This window comes from Triturus cristatus, chromosome 5_2 (assembly GCF_964204655.1).
Source record: "Triturus cristatus chromosome 5_2, aTriCri1.1, whole genome shotgun sequence".
Lineage (NCBI taxonomy): Eukaryota > Metazoa > Chordata > Amphibia > Caudata > Salamandridae > Triturus > Triturus cristatus.
Window position 1 is genome coordinate 532,320,409 of NC_140588.1, and position 18,013 is coordinate 532,338,421.

Sequence of the window (18,013 nt, forward strand, 5' to 3'; positions counted from 1 at the left end):
GTTAGGTAATTTATTTAACCACAGCATTTAATAACCTTACGTTATATTTCTTAAGCCGCTATTTGTTTTTATAACAAATGTAATACATTTTTTTTAACATCACTTTTATTGAGTTTATGATAACTGTATTAAAATGCTAAACTTGTTGACATATTAGAGTTACACAGTGGCACGTGGCACAATCTCATGTTTTAAGCAATGTCTAGTACGGGTTAACTTATCTTGATATGACTCCTTATTAAGAATCTTATCATATACATATTTTGCTTACTACGTACAATTTGCAATTACATCACAGGTGACTGTTTGACCAGTACATAGTATAGCATTCAGATTGAACGTATGATATGAGATACGGAGTGAGTAAAAGAATAAAAACAGTGGAACCAAAATTTAAAGCTGTATTTCATGAGTAATGGTCTACATCATTGCTTACAATAGTATACATCATATTGACAATTGCATATTGTAAGCACAAGTCACATAGTGCACATGATGACGGGGAGTGCTCTAGAGTGCAAAAACATATCTGGCCCGCTCTAAGTAAACATCAATTTGTTCCATACAACTGCACATGCCATTTGGAAAATTATACAGCAACAGAGACATCTTCACACAATGTGCAGTCAGAAACTGTGTTTTCTGAAGACCTTTCCTTTCCTCCAAATGCCGTAGCATAGGTTCAGTATCTGACCATTCAGTAGGTCTAATTGTCAACACTTTCTGGAGGGGGCAGTTGTGGCTTTACGTTTCATTGCAACAGTCTTCTTTGATAACGTAAGTGCAAGATCCACAAATCTACAGAGGACTGCCCCAGACAGTGGATAAGAAAATAGTCACAATACATAGTATTCTGTGCAATATACATTGGCCCAAGCACTCCGGACAGATACCTAAAACCTGATAACTGCACTAATGAGGTACCCTATTAAAGGACACATGTAACTGGATTGCTAGAAAGTTTTCTATAGAGTTATACGTTTAGAACACTCCCTTTCCACACTCTGACATGGCAACATATTTGCATAATATACAGACATAACACTGAATGGTGATACTGACTAAACTGACTCATGCTTATATGATTACTAAATGAAACGTGCATTGTTGGAATATATGCGGAATAACGACTGTTTATACTTGGTTTTGATTAATAAAATGATAAAGATAGATAGATAGATAGATGGATAGATAGATAGATAGATAGAGATAGATAGATATCACAGAATGTCATTAGCTGAAATGACTGGTGTAGAAATCTGGCTACAATCTAGTTTAGGTCCCAACAGGAAGGGGGAGACCTAACCAGAGGAAACAGATGCATTAGATATGTAAGATGTCTTCTTACTGCCTTGTTGGCCCTGGAGGAGGTCTCCTCAGTCCAGTCCTGTAAGACCAGATGTTCACCTCAGGCTACATCTAGCCAGTAAAAAGACTGAAGTGAAAAGGGCAGATCATCATCAACTCAGCAGATGTGTGGGTTGCTAGTGCCCAGTGGCAGGATCTCGGCCCTTTGCTTTTGTAAGGAGTTGTAGTGGAGAACTTCCTTGCAGTCATAAGGATATCCACATTCTCAGAGGAAAGACCTACAATCATGTAAAACAGAGCCCTACAATCATGTAAAAATAAAGTATAAACTTTTAATAATCCATGTATTTACATATAAATGTAACTGACATCTATCTAATCCTCACCAAGGCCTAACAAAAGATAAATGTAACCACAACTACATCTGAAAACTAAAATGCACCCCAAGATTTAGTAATATATGGAACTCTGATTAGCAGCAATATATTGAAGTGCATAGGTCCAGTAAAACTTTCAGTCTCTCACATCACCTTGGAGGAATTTTGGCCTATGTCTTCCGATAAAACTGCAAAGGCTCAGTGATGTTTGATGGAATTTGAATATGACAGTCCTCTCTTGGACCCACCACCTTCTGTGCCATTTGTCCCCCTCCCTGCCCAAAGCTGTGTACTCAAAAGAAGGCAGAGCTCCTGTTAATGCATGTCTACAGCGATCCATACTGACAGAATAATTTGCCATTTGGGGTGCGCAGAAGAACACCTATATTTTCCCACCCCCTCAGGTCTATAAAGACGCTAGAGAGGAAGATGAAGGTGGGTGAGACTACTGGCTGCTACTATGCCACCTCACTCGAGTCTCTCAAGACCTGGCTACACCACAAACACATCCCCTTATGATGTAAACAAGAGTGGGAATCAGCTTTTGTTTCCTGCTATTGCTTCGTCAGAATCCGGTTGTTCACAACTATGACACTATGAAAGCCATATCCAACAGTGACACAGAGGTCTGCCCCTCTTCTAGCAGCGCTGTGACCTTGAGCCAAAAACAGATCTCTCAAAAATATTCAAAACATATACACAAAATATGTTGGTGTACAAAGCAAACATTAATACCAGCATACCTATATAAACACTGGAAAGACATCATACTAGTAAAACACTGATAATACACTACCAGAATTCACAGCAAAAACAGTAAAAATACCCAAAAATATAACTCTTGTGCAACGTTCCAATACAAGCAGTATTTGATTAAGTAAATTAAAGTAAAATAAAGCATCCCGTATTTAAAACTCTACTTTTCAAATCAGTGGAGTATTAGCAACCTTACACACAAAGTAGCTAAGATTACAGTACCTCCTCCAGAATCTCTTTATTTCTTTGTAGAAGTTCAGGTAAATCCCTAATCAGCTGGTCAATAGTCTGGACGCCACCCTGTTCAGTGACCGATTTGGACTTCTGTAAGATTGACTGAGGAACACTGTCACCAGACACATCTTCAATAGCAGCAGGAAGATTCAGGGACGCCAACGAGCTATCAAAAACATGAAAATTAATTTGAATACATAAACATTTAGAAAGTTAAAATAAACTACAACCCATTGGCCCCAATTACCTTCATACTATCAGGTGACTTAATACAAATAGCACCACAGGTTTTCAAACAATATCAATGCCAAGATGTACTTCTGATCAGTATCAAACTGACACAGTGTAAATATACTAAGAATATACACCTTCAAAGGATGTAAGATCAATGAAGGATACAGGAATTATGAGTCATACCTTCCCATCACCCAAGGACTTTAATGAATATAATTGATGCATTATACAAAGCATCAACCTATGAAATGATTCCCCCTGAGAACAAGGGGAAAACGTATATGTTTAAAGCAGAGATGTGTTGGCCCATTCACAGACTGAGAGAAGCACATCACTGGGTGAGAATCAGTGTACAGGTTAAAAAGAGTGTGCATTAACACAAGAATATGGGGGTAATCTGCACCGGAGCAGAATCGAACTAGAACCAGACATGGGGAGGGAACCGCCTAGACCATAAGAGAGGGGCACAGGCCAAGAGACATCAATCTACTCTAGCATAAGGACAATACATTGCATTGTGTAGAATACTGAGCTGCAGTGAGCATTCAAGTTCTTTCTGAGAGTCAAGAAATAGGTTGGACAATCATTTATTCTCCTAAGGTGTGCTGAGCTTGAGCACCACAATACGGATATCCCCAATAAGCCGGTGACTGCTGTCTAGTGCTGAAGGGGATGCACTTGGCAAAGTTTACACAGCCATAGTAGGACGGACCAGGGAAAGAGGTAAACAACTTTAACACCCATGGTTGAGGCCCAGTAGCCCCCTGCATGCCCTGTGGACCCCAGTAAAATGCCCAGCAGCATCGAATTACCATTTTCGAGCCCCGAGCAGTGCAATATAAAAACCTCACTTTATGTTTTTACATATTACAGCATTGTTTTTAGTTATGGTAATAATCTCCCAGGCTTACCAATGCCACACAGGCCACTATATCGACTTAGAAGTGGCCCAGACTAGCTCTTTTCTCTTCTATGAACTGTGATACACTGAGTTTTCATTAGAGACCCTTGAATATACACCAGACACTTCGGGCAACCACAGCCAACTTTCACTTCTGCAATATACTATCCAAATGCGTACATGCACAACAGACCCCAGTTTGCTATCTCTGCCTTAAAACAGAGTCAAGTCTGGGGTCACATGCCTGCAGAAGAAACACGTTACATGCTGAATCAAAGTCTCCTAGCGAACGTATGCGTCTCATCCCCTCACGACTGGGGTTTACACACCTAATCGGCACCTCATTAGTGATTTGGGCACTTGTATTTCTCAATACAATCTGCTTGGGCTGTCAGCTTGACAAGTAATCTTCTCTAGCACAAGTCAGCGATAACGGATCCATGAGTTTAAGGGAGATCCACATCAAGTCTTCCAGACCAAAACCTTGGTTGCCGGAGACACTATCTGTGGTGCCGGGGGCAAGCGGGGAGGCCCCTGGCGCAATCAGAAGATGAGGGAAAGGTGCGGTGGTTGGTGGCGTGAATGCCGCGCTATCTCCTCTGCCTGCAGGGATTCTGGCGGATGACCCGGGACTGGCTGCGGGCTTCTTCTGAGGGGGCTCGGCCTGTGGTCGGCAGAACGCACATCCCCGCAGAGGCCCGGTGAAGCTGCAGCCGGGGCCTTAAGCGTGTGCCCTTCGGCAGCGGATCCTTTCCAAGTGGGAGGTGGGCCCCGTCTCCTAGGCCCGGGCGGCTGTAAAACTATTTCTGAAGGCACTGGACAGGAGAGACGTCCTGCCATCGGTGCTGAGGGGGAAGATTAGCCCCTGAGGTGGAGAGATCCCCCACCCGCCAAAGAAGAGGAGATCGGTGTGCTCTGGTCGCCGATTGAGTGGCAGCGGGGGCGTTCCTGAGGCTCCCCGCCGCTCGACTTAAGCCGCACTCGCATAACAAGGAAACCAGTGTCCCCATATAAGAGAAGGGAGGGGGAGCACTGGAGCCACCTGCTGCCCCGAAGAATCCGGTGACACCCGAGGCATGCAACATTAAAAGACAAACGGAGTGATCCTTATTTGTGCTCAGGATGAGTTGAGGAGAAGCATGATCAGCGACGGGTCTATCGCTGGATCTTCGGTGGAAGTCTTGATGTGTGTGACCCGCGATGCATCTCCTGGGGATCTATGAACTGTGGGATCGCCTGCCCCAAAAACCAGACCTTGGTCTCTGAGATCGTGTTGGAGTGTGCGGACCTTATGGCCATCTGATTGGGCTGAAACGATCAGTGCTCAGCCGTTTCATACAGAAGAGTGAGACGTCTAATTGAGTGTTAAACTCTCTGTAGCATTCTTCCCACCATGGGGGAAGGACAAAGGGGCAAAGGCCTGTCCAACTTAAACTTGAATGGAACAATATGCACTTACTGGGTCTACCCAAGATGGAGCGGGACCTCTACGACTGGGCGATCGGAGGGTGACCTGGCCACCATACTACAAGACAAAGACATGTCAGGAATCAATGGAAACCAAAATAGGGGAGATCCGCGTCGATATGGCACTCATCCGCCAGGACCATCGCAACGTGACAGCCCATGTGACAGCGGCAGAGTCAGATCTATCTGAGGTGGAGGACTATGTCTCTACACTTAAAACACAAGTAAAGCAGCTTTTATCCCACACATCGGATCGCCATAAACGGGCGGTGGACGCTGAAAACCTTTCCCGCCGGAATAACCTCCGCCTGGTTGGCCTTCCTGAGGGCACGGAGCACATCCAAGTCAACACTGTCGAAAACTGTTTAAGATCACGGATGCCTGTGGACGCCTTGTCTCCTTGTTTTGTGGTGGACCGCTGCGCCTCTCACCAGGCTGGGTCACCCCCTTGCTCCTCCTCACGCCTCCTGCTCCTGCCTGCCAGCCTTGCCGCAGAGCCGCCCGCTCGCCAGTTTCCCGCCGCAGCTCGCCACAGGCCCCGCCCACCACCGGCCCACCGGCCCATTGGCCGAGCCGCTCCCGCCGCCCAGCTGACCCGCCCTCTCGTCCCCCTTCTTATGACGCCCCCAGAGCGACCGCGCAGCGGACGCGCGCAGCGGGAGCGCTGACTGAGCGCCGAAGGTGCGCCAAAGGTAAGGCCGTCTGCGCCCGTCTGCGCCTGGCCCGCGCCCAGCGCCAGGACCCCTGGCCCCCGCAGACCCCAGCCCACCCGCCGGACGTACGACGCCGCCACCCTCAACGCCGGCCGAATCCCAGGATGCTACCGAGCCACCCCGAGACGCACCCACGGACCCTTCTGCTGCAACGCCTGCAAGTTCACCTGCATCCGGACCAGCACTACTCCAGCACCAACCAAGACCAAGACGAGCAACAGCAGCAGCCACCTGAAATGCATCCTGCTCAACACCCGCTCCGTCCACAGACACGCCATCGAGCTCTGGAACCTGCTCGACACAACCTCACCAGACGTCGCCTTCCTCACGGAAACCTGGATGAACGCCTCTTCAGCGCCCGCCATTGCCATCCCAGACGGCTACAAGATCATCCGAAGGGACCGCATCAACCAGACCGGAGGAGGCATCGCCATCATCCACAGGAACACCATCCGCATCACAACCAACACCGACGACACCCTCGCACCCGCCGAGCACCTGCACTTCCAGGTCCACATCAACCCCAAGACCACCCTCAGAGGCACCCTCATCTACAGACCCCCGGGACCACGCACACAATTCAGCGAAGACATCGCCGACTTCATCAGCCCGCACACCCTCCTCTCCGCTGACTACATCCTCCTCGGGGACCTCAACTTCCACCTGGAGAACAACAACGACCGCAACACCACCACCCTGCTGGACAACCTCGCCAACCTCGGACTCAAGCAACTGGTCACCACCCCCCCCACCCACTACGCCGGACACACACTCGACCCAGTCTTCTCATCCAGCAAGGACATCGCCTTCAGCCACGCCACTGGACTCCACTGGACGGACCACAGCTGCGTCCACTTCAGCTTCAGAAGGACCACGATCCACCACCACCAGCAACAGGTTGCACGCAGAAGCTGGAACAAGATCACAGCCGACCAGCTCGCGACCTCCCTGAGCATGAACCTTCCCACCAGCGCAACGAACCCAAGCCAGGCGGCCACCAACCTCGCGAAGTGGATCAGCAACTGCGCAGATGACCTCGCCCCTCTGAAGACCCCGCCTAGCAGACCCGGCAGCAAGAAAGCCCCATGGTTCACCGACGAACTCAAGAGCTCCAAGAAGAACTGCCGAGCCCTCAAGAGAACATGGCGCAGAGACCCAACACCAGACAACATGACTGCCCTCAAGCTTGCCACCCGAAAGCACCACCAACTCATCCACGCCACCAAGAAAACCGCATTCAAGGAACGACTGGACAACAACGCACACAACAGCAAGGAACTCTTCAACATCGTTAAAGAGCTCTCCAACCCCAACGCCGGAAACAACGACAGCACCCCTTCGCAAGACCTCTGCAACTCCCTCGCCTCCTACTTCCACAACAAGATCGCGGACATACACAACAGCTTCAGCACTCCACCGACGCACGCCACGACCGAACCACCGCCCCCCACCACCACCCTCCGCGCCTGGTCCCCGATCAGCACCGAAGACACCGTCCGCCCGATGAACTCCATCCACTCCGGATCTCCTACCGACCCCTGCCTTCACCATGTCTTCAACAAGGCAGACGCTGTCATCGCACCCCACCTGCGGGACATCATCAACACCTCCTTCGACACCGCTACCTTCCCGGAGAGCTGGAAGCACGCCGAACTCAGCGCTCTACTAAAGAAGCCATCAGCCGACCCCACCGACTTCAAGAACTACCGCCCCTCTCGCTGCTCCCGTTTCCTGTAAAAGTCATCGAGAAGACCGTCAACAAGCAGCTGGCCGCCTTCCTCGAGACTAACGGTTCCCTCGACCTTTCGCAGTCTGGCTTCCGGGCCAACCACAGCACGAGACCGCCCTGATCGCAGCCACCGATGACATCCGAGCACTGCTTGACAACGGAGAAACAGCAGCCCTCATCCTCCTAGACCTCTCCGCGGCCTTCAACACTGTGCCACCGTACACTAGTGCAGCGACTCAGCAACGTCGGAATCCAGGAGAAGGCACTGGAGTGGATCATCTCCTTCCTCGCCGGAAGGACACAGAGTCCGCCTCCCCCCGTTCAGATCTGAAGCCACCAAAGTCATCTGCGGCGTTCCTCAAGGCTCCTCGCTCAGTCCAACCCTCTTCAACGTCTACATGAGCCCCCTCGCAGACATCGCACGCCAGCACAACCTCAACATCATCTCCTACGCCGACGACACCCAGCTGATTCTCTCCCTCACCAACGACCCCGCCACCGCCAGAGCCAACCTTCACGAAGGGATGAAAGAAGTAGCCGAATGGATGAAGAACAGCCGCCTGAAACTGAACTCGGACAAGACGGAAGTCCTCATCCTGGGATCCTCACCCTCCGCCTGGGACGATTCCTGGTGGCCCCCTGCCCTGGGCACCACTCTCAAACCAACGGACCACGCGGGCAACCTGGGCTTCATCCTGGACTCCTCCCTCTCCATGACCAGACAAGTCAACGCCGTCTCCTCGTCGTGCTTCAACATCCTGCGCATGCTACGTAAGATCTTCCGGTGGATCCCCACCGAGACCAGGAAGACGGTCACCCAGGCCCTCGTCACCAGCCGTCTGGACTACGGCAACTCCCTCTACGCCGGAACCACCGCCAAACTCCAGAAGAGACTCCAGCGAATCCAGAACGCCTCAGCACGACTCATCCTGGACATCCCCCGTCGCAGCCACATCTCCGGACACCTGAGAGACCTGCACTGGCTCCCGGTCAACAAGAGAATCACCTTCCGTCTCCTCACCCACGCACACAAAGCCCTACACAACCAAGGCCCAGGATACCTCAACAGCCGCCTCAACTTCTACGCTCCCAAACGCCAGCTTCGATCGACCGGCCACGCCCTCGCCGCCGTCCCCCGCATCCGAAGAACCACCACAGGGGGACGGTCCTTCTCCTACCTCGCCGCCAAGACATGGAACTCCCTCCTGACCCACCTCCGCCTGACCCAGGACCACCTCGCCTTCAGGAAGCAACTCAAGACCTGGCTGTTCGAGCAGTAGCGGACCCCCCTCCCCCAGCGCCTTGAGACCCTCTGGGTGAGTAGTGCGCTATATAAATGCTTTGATTGATTGATTGAGAGAGCCCACCGATCCCTCACCCCTCGACCTCCGCCGGGGGCACCGCACCAACCAATAATCGTGAGGATTCTTAACTTCAGAGACTGCAATGCCAACCTGCAGGAAGCCCGCTCTTGACCAGAACTCAACTATAAGGGATCCAAAATCATGATCTTCCCTGATTACACAAACGAAGTGCAGGCCCATAGAAGATCCTACGAACAGGTTAAACAAAAGTTGAGGGCCCTAAACCTGTCCTACAGACTCCTCTTCCCAGCCCGCCTCAAAGTGTTATTTCAAAACAAATCCTATTTCTTTGACACACCAGAGGCCGCTTGGACCTGGGCTACTGAGGAGTGCCCACTCCGCCTACAGAAAAATGCACTAGCAGCAATCCCCTGGATAGGACCACCTGGGAAAGATCCTGCGACTCCCCGTGGGTGACGTGCGTGATCCCGTAGAAGACACGGGGAGCGAAGTCCGTATCGCCCGGAGGCTCTATCCAGGACAGAGATGAATCACCGGAAAAAAGAAAGACAGCAAATGACCTTGTCCAGCCAGATGAGACAAGTCCTAGGGGCTCTCCCAGACCCTGATCAGATGACACTGATCCTTCCCACAGCCCCCACATATGAATTTAAGTACTACTATTCCAGAAGTCCGTACAAGAGGAAAAAGTATCCTTGAGCTCAGAAAGGCTCAACATGCAGTTATTGATCACGACCCCTGATTAACTTGTTTACACTCTAAGCCTTTGTTGATTGGGCGACAGATACTTCATTTGGGGAAGTGGGGGGTTGGTTGGGGTTTTCTACTGGGAATGTTTTTCCAGACATTGACAGGTTGGTTTGATCCACGGTAACACTGTGCACCACACGCAAGATCTTCCCTCAAGCAGCCCAAATAGTGTCTGAGTACATACAGCTTCCTTCAGAGCACAATTACCTGACCCATCAGAGACCTCCAAATTGTCGGTCCCAAACATTGCCACTGTACCACAATGTCAGGGCCGATTAATGGGAGCAAGATCATGAAAATACTGTCATGGAATGTGAATGGCCTCTTAGAAAAAATTAAAAGAACTGAGATTTTAAAAGTATGCTCAAAGGAATGACCCAGATGTCTTATTACTCAAGAGACACACCTAGTTGGGAACCGCTGCCCTTTCCTGGCATGTCAGGGATTTGACAGGGTATGGCATTCTGGGTTCTCCAGAGATGCTCAGGGTACAGCAATCCTCTTACATCGGTCCCTTCCCTTCATAGTGACCCAAGTGTTTAACAACCCTTTAGGCTGATTCACAGCTCTCTCTGGTACCCTAGGAGACTCCACCATTAATCTAGTATCAATATATGCTCCTTCAGCAAATGTAGGGCCCACGCTTCAAGCTACACTGAAAAGAATATCCGCTCTTCCTCAGGGCCTGACGATAATTGGGGTTGATTTTAATGCTGTCCTGGAGCCCACAGAGGATGCTACGGGTCCCATATCCTCTCATAGAAAGTTGGGGGCCAGGCATCTTGGGGATTGGACCGCTACACTGGGTCTCTGATGTCTGGCACACCTGGCACCCTAAAACACGACCGTATACACACACCTCTGTGGCGCAATAAAACCATTCCCATACAGACCTCCTGTACATGCCAGCTCCAGCCTGCCGCACCGTCTCTGAAATCCAGATCCTGGCACGCGGAGTTTCCGACCACTCACCGCTCCTTTTACAAGAGGACGAAGGCTCTCAGGCCCATATGGCGATTAAATGCTTGGTTCCTCCAGGACCAAGAATATAAAGAGAGCTTTGGGGAGGAGCTCAATAGTTACTTTCATACTAACAAAGGCACAGTGCAGCATCAGGGTACACTTTGGGAGGCGGGCAAAGACACAATTTGGGGGTACGCTAAAGGATTGCTTAAGCGCAGGCGTCAAACCCGCAACCACCAGCTCGCTCAACTTGAAGCTAGGGCGCTCCATATGGAAATGGCAGCTGCAACGACTGAGGGGGGGAAGCAGAACGCCAACAATTACAATTAGTGCAGGTAGAAATCAAGAGTATCTCCATCGAGTCAACCAAGATGATTTGGAGATCCTCAGTAGCCAGAGTTTACGGATGGGCTGACAAAAATGGCAAGTTACTCCATTGGCTTGCTACTCATCCCATGGCCAATCGAATAGTCCCCGAAATTCGAGACGCACAGGGACAAACCTCCCATGCACCTGCAACAATTGCACAGGCCTTCGGAAATTATTACAAGACACTGTACTCAGCGGATCCCACACAGACACCATATGATAGTTCCGCCTTCTTGCAAAATATCCCTCTCCTAAGTCTTTAGGAAATAGAGCAGAAAACCATGGATGAGCCTATCACAATTGAGGAAGTGAGCTAAGCAATCTCGATGCTTGCCACTCACAAGACCCCTTGACCAGATGGACTCCCTGTGGATTATTACGTGGCGTTCCGTGAAACTCTGATGCCACGACTCCATGCCCTATTTCAAGAAGCTACAGAGGACGGGTCGTTCTTCTCCATTACAGACACAGCCACCACTGTGGTCATGCCCAAGACATACCCTCCCCCATTTTCCTGCGCACAATATCGCCCTCATTAATACCGAAGTCAAAATATATGCAACGATTCTGGCCACCCGGCTGAAAATAGTGCTCCACACCCTCATAAACCCTGACCAATGTGGCTTCATGCCACACTGTAGCACCAGTCATGCCTTTGACGCCTGCACGTGGCCCTTGCCTACCGCGACCTCCTTACACCATACCTGGCCTTAGTTTTACTTAACTTTGAGAAGGCCTTTGATACAGTTGACTGGCCCTACATGCGAGACGTGCTAGAGTGGGCAGGCTTTGGCCCCCATTATCGAAAAATGGTAGGAGTTCTTGACTATAACTCATCAGCCAGGGTCCTTATAAATGGGGCGTTATCCGAGGTCTTCCTGATCGCAAGGGGGACCCGAAAGGGATGTCCGCTCTCCCCTCTCCTCTTCGCCCTCGCGACTGAACCACTGGCCTGTCGCATTTGGACGGATGACCAGGTGCAGGGCTGGCAGGAATCTCATGAGGACCAAATCGCCTTGGTCTCTGATGATGTCCTCATGTACCTCGCTGATCCGGCCTGCTCCGGGTAGAGATGCCTGCAGATCATCCATTCCTTCAGGCGAGCGTCTGGTTTACGCCTTAATCCAATTAAGTCCATGGTGGTGCCCCTTCATGCCTCCAGAGAATGTTTTGACTGGCAGACAACCATGCCCATACGAAGATTATCCTTTAAATACCTTGGTATCTGGGTGCGCTTCTCCCGGAGTTGACCTGGTCCCTTAATGTCGGTCCACTTCTCCGACGCACAAAAGACTACTTACGTTGATGGCAAAAACTCCCTCTCCGGAGAGTTGCCCTCTTCAAAATTATGGTTTTCCCCCGTCTCTTATATGTCCTCTAAAATCTCCCGATCCATCTCCCTCGCAGCTGGTTTCGTGATCTAGATGGAGTGATTACCAGCTTCCTTTGGGGGGGGCTCAAGAGCGCGTCTGGCTCTCACCAATTGCCAATGAACCACATGAGGGAGGAATGGGAATGACTAATCCCTTTTTATACTATCTCGCCACTCGCCTCCTGATAATCTATGATTGGTTTAACGGGGGTGGTCGGACCCAACATATCGTCTCGAACTGGGATGCCTTGGGTTCTCTCAGGCCTAATGTACGCTGTACGGAGCCCCAATCCCTCTGGCCCTGCCAGTAGTCACCCGTGCGGCTCTCCTAGCACGGTAATCTGCATTGCGGCACATCGTCTGGGCCAACAGACTCACACTACACACTCTATTATGGCACGGCACTTGGCTACGAGAAGTGGGGACCCTGACGGGTTTTCAAACGTGGGACCTAATAGGCATCACCTACCTGGGAGACGTCTGGAAGGGAAAACACTTGTCCTCCTTTCAGGACTTATAACATGCATACACCTTAAACTTTACACAGTTCTTTAAGTATCTCCAATTGCGTCACGCCCTAGCCACGCACATTCCTAACCAGGAGACATTCCCCAAATTGAGCCCGCTGGAGGCCAAGAATCGCATGGGAGACCTAGGGATAAGGGAGGAATATCCCAAATATACCGATCCCTGATAAACAATACCCCATCCACACTAGACACTCTTAGAACCCGATGGCAAAGATGGGTGGGCCCTCTGGAAGATAAAGACTGGAGAGACGCTCTGATGGCCCCCAGAACACTCACTATATCTGCCAGACTTCGCTTCATACAGATATACTATCTTCACTGTGCATATCTTACACCGGCGCGACTGAACAAAGCTAGACTTCTCCCAGCCCCACAATGTCCACGCTGTGAAGGCGAACCAGCTGACTTCTTCCATATGGTCTGGTCCTGCGCAGTCATATCTAAATACTGGGCGTCAATCACATCTGAATTGAGTTGCATACTGGAGGGAGGTTCCACTTAATCCTCTTTCTCTTCTTCTGGGGGTGATGGAGGGGATGGACGGGTCCTGAGCCGATAAACTGTTTCTAGGAACAGCCATGTTGATTGCTAAAAGAGATATTGCAATGGCTTGGAAAGACTCAAAATCTCCCTCTGTTTCAAAGTGGCGTAGGGGAGTTGACTGGTGTGCTGTCCAAGAAAAAGCGGTTTATGAGGCAAGAGGGTGTGTGAACAAACATGAACGAATATGGGGCAAATGGACAGGTCCATTCGACTGATCACTCATAGCGCGAAGGGCGGGCCCTTTTATCTTTTTACGCCAACTTGATGGGGGGGATAATATCTGGATTTGTAAAGAAATGTTTTACATGTCACAGTGATACAAATGTTATTTTGGTTAATCTGTTTTACAAAATGCCAATAAAATTGGATACTAAAATATATAAGGCACAGAGCTTAATAGCTTGTGGATTTTCTTTAGAGGCGCCATCTGCCTATATGTGTACCACCCGTTCGTTATCAATAAGAAATGAGGTGGTAGGAACCTGCTCCCCCCCCTGGCGCGCCTGCGGCGGGATGTAGAGGGCTGGCGGAGGCTGCCGCTCTCCCTCGTTGGGCGCGCTGCCTTGTTCAAAATGATGTCTCTTCCCCGGTTCCTCTACGCATTGCAGAATACTCTAGATTGGGTACCGGCCAACTACTTTCGGGAGGTCGAAAGCCTCCAACGAACGTTGTTGTGGGATGGGCGGCCGCGAATAGCAATTGCTAAGTTGACGCTTCCATGGTATGATGGGGGTATTGCGCTTCCAGACATCCGACGCTACTATTGGGCCACCCAGCTGAGCGCGATTAATCATGGTCTCTATGGCCCTGTCCTCAGCCCTGGTTATGCCATGGACAGGTGGTTGCTGCGTGGTGGTAACTATCACAGGGCGTTGTACTCACGGTCCCTGGACTCGTCCCTCACGGGGCCCACTGGGGTGGCGGTGCGTGTGTGGAAGATGGCAACTGACTCGCTGGGCTGGAAGGATAGGCTCACCCTTGCTACCCCGCTGTTTGAATCTGAAAGATTGGGTAGGCTTTGGCATACAAAAGGTTTTGATAAATGGGACTTGATCGGCATCTCCAGGGTCGGAGATGTGCTGATTAAGGGGAGGGTGAAGTCCTTTGAAGAGTTGCAGAAGGAGTATGAGCTGGGGACATCCGAGTTTTTCCGCTATGTTCAGGTGCGTCATGCCCTCCGGTCAGTGCTCGTGGAGGGTGAGAAGGTGCCTGAGTCCTCTCCTTTGGAGGACCGGATCCTTGATGGCCATATGCCTGAGAGCACGATCTCGCTCATCTACAAGAAATTGATAAACGTCCGGGCGGATGCGCTTCTGGGGCTGCGGGACCAGTGGACTAGGGATGGACTCGAGTTGGATGACGAGGATTGGCAGTCTGCTGTTTCCTCTCCCAAGGAGGTTGCGATCCCGTCGCGTCTGAGGCTGGTGCAGCTCAAAATACTGCATCGAGTGTATGTGACGGGGCCAAGGCTGGTTCATATGGGATTCTCTGAGGAAGGCCTATGTAGGAGGGAATGTGGTATGGTGGGTACTTTCCTGCATATCATTTGGGAATGTGGTGTCATCACGGAATTCTGGAGGAGAGTCCATGCAGTGATGGGGGAGGTGACGGGCATTGCTATGCAGCCGGAAGCGCGGTGTTGTCTCCTGAATGTCTGGGGGCCCACTGGTCACGATGAGGCACAGACCCAATGGGTGACTCTGGGTAACATGGTCGCTAAGAGAGATATCGCGCGATTGTGGGGCTCCGTGGGGCCCCCCACATTGACCGCGTGGAAAGAAAATATGGACTGGAGTATGCTCAGGGAAAAGACAGTATATTGCGCTAGAGGCCGCCCTCGGAAGTGGCACGCCATCTGGGGGCGGTGGAATCAATACAGGGGGGAATATGTCTTGCCCCTGATTTGGATCCCCCCGAGGAACAGCTTTCTTCTTGACATTCTTTCCAGCTCAGAATATAAGATGTGATGGTTAATTGACTTCTTGGGCCTCTGCTGTCCCCCTTCTTCCTCTTATCACAGTACTGTGACTGTTAGATGATTGGGGTCCGGCCTCCCCTGGGGGGCTATCACCATGGGCATTCAGTGTTCTTGCCTTGCTGGGGTGTGTTGTGTGTTTGCGTTTATTTAAAAATGGAATCTTTTCACTGCTCCTTTAATGCAATGTGGGCGCTTCTCTGTCCTTCTCTACCGAAGCTGCCGAACCTCCGGGTTGTCGGCTGAATAGCTGTGTCCAGACTCTTAAAGAAATAAAGGTTTTAAAAAAAAAAAAAAAAAAAATGAGGTGGTAGTTGAAGGCAAATATTTTATGGGGTGCAGACTCTGCTGGTATGAAGGGATGCAGCAAGGGGATTGGCTCCCTTGGAACATTTTTACAGTCCATCTGGAAAAGCAGCATTACCCACTAGGTGAGAAGGATGGATGAGATTTGAACAAGGAGCCAAAGTATGTGCTTCACTAAGCCTAAGCAACCGGACATTTGGGATTTAAAGGTATTATTACCTTCAACATTGGAGATCTAGGTAGTTGCTTTTACAATTCAATAAAATATATATAGATTTTTTTTTGTTGAAACATTGGCGATATAAATTTTACTTACACTTTTCTTCATGTTTTTCATTTGTCGCTTTGGAAATCACATCTTATAGGACTGCTTTCTCAAACAAATGCATTAAGGCTGACCAAGGGTGGCAAAAAGTGTATGCATGCCTGTCGTAAATACCATACTATTTCTCATATTGGCTTGACATGCCTCTCACTAATGCATAACAAGATTAACGTCAGCTGAACACCTCAGTTGACAAGTAATGTTTTCTCCTGTTCCTTTTACATGTACACAGGTCAGATATATGAAAGTGAGAACTGAAAAAAACAATTCACAGTGCTTACCCATTTGCTAAATTGGTGGCTTCTCTCATTTGGCCTATTGATCTATTGATCAAATCTGCCTTCCTTTGATTGTAGAGGCTCATAGATTGTTGCACAGCAAGAGGTACCATCTTCTCAAATAGATCTAAGGTAAAACAAGACGCCATCACCATGTATGAGAGTAAAGAAAATAGCCACAATTTCCATGCAAAGTGATAAACTTATCAAACATGTTATTATGGAAAAAAGGTGACTGGATTTGACAAAACAGCATGCCCCATTTCTAGGTGAAAGGTATTGAAATGCAGTACATATGGAAAGGAAAAATTATCCCCAGTTTTTTCTAGCCACACATACAGACCGCAAATATGGAAAAGCTCCAAATGAGGTCTGGTGCCTGGACCAAATGTCACCTTGTGGTTAGATTACCCCGGTTATCTAACGATGTGTGCCAAACTCTAGGTCAAACTAGAGTTGAATAAGAACATGGCAGTAAGACCTGTTATCAGTCTACGAACTTCTGACCATATCTCAAGGCAAGAGGAGAGTTGGAAAGGCTTCCAAGTTACCTGAGAATTCACTTTAAAACTCTATAGTCAATCCACCTGCATGGCTGCTACTTGTGGCGCCACAGGCAAGCCCGTCGGCACCCATCTGCATCCCACAGCAGCAGGAAGCCTGGTACTCTTCGCACATACACTGCAGCCCTGAGGGGCGCTAGGTGGCGCACAAGCAGTATGACCGGCCGCACTGTAGTGTGGCTCCCGCAGCCCGGAAATTTTATTCATCCTAATATCCTGCCCAGACGATCTCAGAAGTATCCAAATCACAGCGACTAGAAGCCGGTGTACTGGTCACTGCCTGGCGCGAGTTTGGTGCCGGTAGGCTGTCCCTGGACGATGGATTTGCAGGGGCTGGCGAGCGCTGCAGCTACAGTCCCACCTCCTGGAATGGGGACTGGGCTGCACGCGCTACGGGAGCCTGTGGCGCCCACGTAGTGCGATGCCCTACGGGCGGAAACCAGTGTGGGACAACATAGTGCCAATATCGGCAACAGTTATCACAAAGCACATAAGTACATAAATAAAACAAACGACACTGTAATGTAAGTGGAGAAATATTGCTGCAGGTTTATTAGCATAACCAATATGCAAACAAGGTGGGTTATCTTACGGGCGATCCCAGGGCAGGCCAGCCCTATGCCGCCTGCCCGTCTGATAAACCTAGAGTCACCATGACAACGCCAACTGGTGTATACCAAATATTGGGAGGGTCCACCCCTCCCATCCGTGGACCACCAGTCCACTTGCTTCACACGCCCCCCCGTGATGGGTGGGCGGAGCATACATGGCAGCCCCCGGTTGTTCAGACCCACAACCGCCTTTCGGTTAACGGGGCGCCGTCGTTCTTCCAGGGGACACGCTAAAACATCCCTGGGTATCCTGGCTTAGCACCCCGCGGTGCTGCTGCATGCTGTACCCCTTGGTATGTGCAGACCCTGGATCGCCCTGTAACTCCTCCACAGCCTTGGGAGTGGCCACCGTCACTACCAGGGCCCCCCACCAAAGTCCCCTAT

The 18,013-nt window shown here is 50.1% G+C and overlaps 1 protein-coding gene across 2 annotated transcripts in view; it reads right to left on the reverse strand.

The window, feature by feature from the left end:
• Positions 1–18,013, reverse strand: part of PDCD6IP (programmed cell death 6 interacting protein) — a 450,822-nt gene that overhangs the window by 252,101 nt on the left and 180,708 nt on the right. For both annotated transcript variants that reach the window (XM_085607570.1, XM_085607569.1), the window contains exons 9-10: positions 16,459–16,582; positions 2,664–2,841 (exon numbers count right to left, since the gene is read on the reverse strand). In XM_085607570.1, the coding sequence (XP_085463696.1) occupies positions 2,664–2,841; positions 16,459–16,582 (302 nt within the window). The remainder of the gene's footprint in view (positions 1–2,663; positions 2,842–16,458; positions 16,583–18,013) is intronic.